Source organism: Narcine bancroftii, chromosome 5 (genome assembly GCF_036971445.1).
Source record: "Narcine bancroftii isolate sNarBan1 chromosome 5, sNarBan1.hap1, whole genome shotgun sequence".
NCBI lineage: Eukaryota > Metazoa > Chordata > Chondrichthyes > Torpediniformes > Narcinidae > Narcine > Narcine bancroftii.
In genome coordinates this window covers 221105009-221110629 of record NC_091473.1, presented here as the reverse complement: position 1 = coordinate 221110629, position 5621 = coordinate 221105009, and the positions used below count along the sequence as shown (strand labels likewise).

Genomic DNA, 5621 nt, shown 5'->3' with positions numbered 1-5621 from the left:
TCTTCGAGAAGACCATCTATTTCCTTTCTCGGAGAAAATCTCTCCACTAACACCTCTATTCATATTTTTTATGACTGTGGAGATCAAGCCTATTTTCAAATTATAAACGTTATTTCAATTCCTAAAATCATGGCTTATTGTCATTTTGTCACTCAATGTTTCGCACTTCATTCCCAGATTCTGTTCCCTGATTCTGAGAATCTCCATCAATTCGCTTATTTCTTGAACCGGATTTCTGTTCCCCAAGTGTCCGAATTTCACATTCGTCCAGTCATTTGAAAGCTCATTCCTATTCCTTTTGCTCTCATCCTCTCAACCGTGTTCTTCTGGTTGAATGTTCCATCCTAGTTCGAATTCTCTCACTCGCTTACGATCATATTTTATCCTTTTACCACTGACATAAGACGAAACAGAAATATCCATTCCTATATCCTGCCACTTTCGCGTTCCACTTTCACCAGAAGTTTTCATATTCCTCCAAGCATAAAGCTTTGATGGGTTCTTTCACACTTTTAGTCTCATTCCCTTTGCCGCAGTCTGGGAATGTCATTCCAATTTCGTCATTTTGGGAATCTTAAACTTAAAAATGATGACTCCATTCTCGATCTCTGCCTCATTCCCGCTGTTTGAAAATTTACATGCTCTGGTGTCCAAGAGTGAATCATAAAGGCTACATCTATTGCATATTTGTGATTAAACATACTATCGAATATTCAACAGCGGTCAAATTTAGGTTTGCCTAGATGTGGAAGGAGCATGTTTACTCTTTGTGTTGGAATGGGGAAGAGAGATTGAGGAGGAGAGAGCGTGATGGTAAGAGGAAGAGAGGGAGGGAGAAGGAGGGAAAGACTCATAGATGGAAATATACAAAGATGAATTGCTGCCATTTCAGACGACTTGAACCCCGAGATCCACCTCACAGATACAAAAATATAGTCGTTGGTATCTGAAACATGTTTGTGTCACACAAACATGCACTGCAGTAGGATTGAGCTGTTGCCTATAAATATACTGAATTTATATGTTCAATAGCACATTTACCGCACTCGGAGTCCATGTACAACAAATGACATTCTCTCAGGATCTTCTCATTCACTGAGAGAGACACGTTTTCCGAAGTCTTAGAGGAGGGACGCTGTTTTGAGCTTCCTGACATTGCTTGAAGTTAAGTGCCATCGACTGGTTCGGTCTGTCCTTGGATGAAAATGCGAACAGCTGACTTGGCCAGTGGAATGGAACATGAGTTGCACCAGGTGCGGTTATAGGTCACGCGTGAGCTTCTGAGTGAAATACCCAAAGATATTGAGGTTTGTGAGAGATGGTTGTGTGGATCCCGATTCCGCAGGGTGCTCACACGAAATGACTGAATTCAACTACAGTCTTGGTTGGATCATTCTTTAATCTGCAGATTGGGTTAATTTCATTCACCGCTACTACTGAACTGTCATTCAGGAATCAGTGACAAAAGTCCCCCCGAGCAGCTCCAATACATTCTTTTTTTTCCTGATCGGTAGCATTCTGAATAATGTAACACCAATCATAATCGACCTCATCTTTTAACAACCAATAATTAGTTCCTCTCATATACAAAGTATCTCTAAGTTAGTACGCTTGCTGTGTAATATTTTACCAATCCTAAGACCACAGCTTATCAATACTAAAGCTAGTTTCTCACATCTGCGAAGTCTCAGGGTGCTAATCGGTGCAGGTGCATATCAACAAATGCTCTATTGTTCTCTCAGATGCTGCTGCGACCTTCATTGTTCTGACATATTTTGTGTGTCAGCTTTTAGCTAATTTCTATCTTCTGAGCATCATGTTGCTGAGCACGACTACACTAAACTAGCACCTAGTTCTACCAACAGTTTAGCCAACGTCCTCTGTTGCTAACGTTGTGTGTGACTAGCAGGCCCGATGCACGAGTGGCAGAACATGAGACAGCGGTTGACGTGAGTGAACAGTGGACAGTGTGAGCGACCGGCAGACTCCATTGTGAAGCAAGAGACATAGACATCGATCTGGCCGGCCAGCCTTGTGTGTGTGTGTGTGTGTGTGTGTGTGTGTGTGTGTGTGTGTGTGTGTGTGTGTGTGTGTGTGTGTGTGTGTGTGTGTGTGTGTGTGTCTGCGTCTGTGTGTGTCTGTGTGTGTGTCTGTGTGTGTGTGTGTGTGTGTGCCCGTGTGTGGATGTGTATGTGTGTGTTTAAGTGTGTGTGTGTGTGTGTGTGTGTGTGTGTGTGTGTGTGTGTGTGTGTTCATGTGTGAGAGAGTTATCAAGAGCTACTCTGTGGCTCTACAGCGGAACGTTATATTGAGTTTCTAAATCGCAGGAGTTACTGAGTTATTTTGATGCTAATTCTTGATCTGCTCCGCTGGTTTGCATTTTCCATGCCCCGTCGGTATTCCATAAAGATTGGAATTGTTTTATGAATTTAAATAGTTGTACTTTTACACGTTAATCGCTCATTCTAACGTCTAATTTCATTGTGAAGATTTTAATGTTATTTTTATTTTAAGATATTTTGTAGGTCTGATTTGACGTTCCACTTAAAAGTTTATCGTAATTATGATTCGTTGAATTGGTACCTGCTGCTTTATATTGGGTGCATGCCTTAGGGTATTTGAACTAATGATAAAATATTGTTTACAACTTCTGCCTGGCACTGGCTTTGGACGTGTTCAATTAGATTCCTCGACTTCGTCAGTCGATGTTCCAATGGTACACCAAACGGTATTATCGTCGTATTTGTTTAGGTAAGAACCAATGCATAACTTTGTAACCTAATAAATGTATTATGAGCTCTACCAATTTAGCTACCTTTCTACCTCGGCACAGCCACGGTATTTCTGAGCTCTATACTATTTTCAGTTACTGCATGAGGTTCGGTTTGTTTAATGTATCGGGAATGCAAGAACAGATTGAATTCCTTGTGAGGTACGAAGCATTATTTTAATTGCAGGTCCCATGGTCATCGTCGTAGATGAACTAGTTTGTGTCATTTGAAGTCTGTTTAATTTTGATCATTACTTCGAGGGACTTTACTCCGAGGTTTCCTTTAGGATTACATCAATCTCTCTTTGCCTCTGAGGGGTGATATTTTATTTGATCACACCTCGTTGTCAAATTAATTATTTAAATTGCGCCTGACGATAAAGATTTCTTGGCTCCTCGCGTCATTGAGCACATTTCACAACTCGAGAGATGGAAGATTTCACTAGTTCCTTCAGTTGTTCCCTGAGCTTTTTCTGGGTAATGGTGTAAAGGGCCGTGTTTGTACAGCAGCTCAACAGCTGCAGCATGAAACCTAGGTCTTGCACAAAAATAGCTGGACTGACAAACACAACGCGAACATAATACAACTGGACCCATATGAAATACCCTGTGAACAGCGACCATAACAGGATGAAATTCGCCGATATAGCATACAGCAAAGTGACGGATTTCCTGCGGCTCTCCATCTCTGGGTCTCGAAAACTCTCCCGACTGCTGGCACCTCGAAGTCTTCTGCGCACCCTGCTAGTCACCAGAATATGTCTTACAGTTAACCCATTGAGCAGCAAAATGAGGACAAATGGGATTGCCGGTGTGAAGATATGATGAACGAATGTGGCTGTTGCCCAGTTCTCTGATGTCCGAGCACCTTCTCTTGTCAAACAAAACCAAGGGGAATTATCAATGAAATATTCACCTGTGAACATAAAATACCAGAAAATGTTCTTCGAAAAACTTAGCACGCTCGCCGTTCCAAGTACAAACGTCGCCGTTTTCTCGGTGCAATAATTCCTTTTCATCTTCTGGTAACAAATGGCTACAAACCGATCAAAGGTGAATGCGACGGTGTTCCAGACAGACCAATCTGTCACTGTATAAACAAGGACGGCGTGAATATTACACAAAGGGATGGACTTGAGGAAACGGAAGTTGTACCTGTAGGCAATTGGTATCTGCCTCATTATCAGATCGAAGATAACGATCAGTAGATCCGCCGCCGCCATTGCAAGGAGGTAAAGCGTGACATTTTTGGACAGACCGCAGTTCCCTCGGAACAGGATCTTAATAGTCACTGATATTACTGTAAAAAAAGGAAAATAAATTATATTTCTGACGCTGAATAGAGTTCAGAAATAAACAGTAAACGACTGGTTACTTTACAAATCCCCCGAAACCTAAAGGAAGGTCGAGCCATGTTTATGGATTGAAACTGTGGGGAGAGTTGGTGACCAGAAACGAGCATCCTGCGTAAAAGCAATTCCTTGCCATGCATCTCTGCCGGGTTACATACGCATCTTACTCATAGCCAGGACTATGCACTGTGGGGTACTTCCAAAATAAATCCATGTGATTGATACCAGCTCGATTACCATAACTGCCGGCACTACAAGGGTGTTTACGTGTCCATTTTACCGTAATTTTAGAACACGTTCCATTCTCTTTGGCTTGGCTTCGCGGACGAAGATTTATGGAGGGGGTAAATGTCCACGTCAACTGCAGGCTCTTTTGTGGCTGACAAGTCCGATGCGGGACAGGCAGACACGGTTGCAGCGGTTGCAGGGGAAAATTAGTTGGTTGGGGTTGGGTGTTGGGTTTTTCCTCCTTTGTCTTTTGTCAGTGAGGCGGGCTCTGCGGTCTTCTTCAAAGGAGGTTGCTGCCCGCCAAACTGTGAGGCGCCAAGATGCACGGTTTGAGGCGATATCAGCCCACTGGCGGTGGTCAATGTGGCAGGCACCAAGAGATTTCTTTAGGCAGTCCTTGTACCTCTTCTTTGGTGCACCTCTGTCACGTGGCCAGTGGAGAGCTCGCCATATAACATGATCTTGGGAAGGTGATGATCCTCCATTCTGGAGACGTGACCTACCCAGCGCAGTTGTATCTTCAGCAGCGTGGATTCGATTCTGTCAGCCTCTGTCATCTCGAGTACTTTGATGTTAGGGATGAAGTCGCTCCAATGAATGTTGAGGATGGAGCGGAGACAACGTTGGTGGAAGCATTCTAGGAGCCGTAGGTGATGCCGGTAGAGGACCCATGATTCGGAGCCAAACAGGAGTGTGGGTATGACAACGGCTCTGTATACGCTTATCTTTGTGAGGTTTTTCAGTTGGTTGTTTTTCCAGACTCTTTTGTGTAGTCTTCCAAAGGCGCTATTTGCCTTGGCGAGTCTGTTGTCTATCTCGTTGTCGATCATTGCATCTGATGAAATGGTGCAGCCGAGATAGGTAAACTGGTTGACCGTTTTGAATTTTGTGTGCCCGATGGAGATGTGGGGGGGCTGGTAGTCATGGTGGGGAGCTGGCTGATGGAGGACCTCAATTTTCTTCAGGCTGACTTCCAGGCCAAACATTTTGGCAGTTTCCGCAAAACAGCATGTCAGGCGCTGAAGATCTGGCTCTGAATGGGCAACTAAAGCGGCATCGTCTGCAAAGAGTAGTTCACGGACAAGTTGCTCTTGCGTCTTGGTGTGAGCTTGCAGGCGCCTCAGATTGAAGAGTCTGCCATCCGTGCCGTACCGGATGTAAACAGCATCTTCATTGTTGAGGTCTTTCATGGCTTGGTTCAGCATCTTGCTGAAGAAGATTGAAAAGAGGGTTGATGCGAGAACGCAGCCTTGCTTCATGCCATTGTTATT

At 43.8% G+C, this 5621-nt stretch overlaps 1 protein-coding gene across 1 annotated transcript; it reads right to left on the bottom strand.

The window, feature by feature from the left end:
* Positions 1–3171: 3171 nt before the first annotated feature.
* LOC138765535 (neuropeptides capa receptor-like) lies at positions 3172–3993 on the bottom strand. The gene has a single exon (XM_069942565.1). The coding sequence runs from the start codon at positions 3991–3993 to the stop codon at positions 3172–3174; it is 822 nt and encodes a 273-aa protein (XP_069798666.1).
* Positions 3994–5621: the final 1628 nt, after the last annotated feature.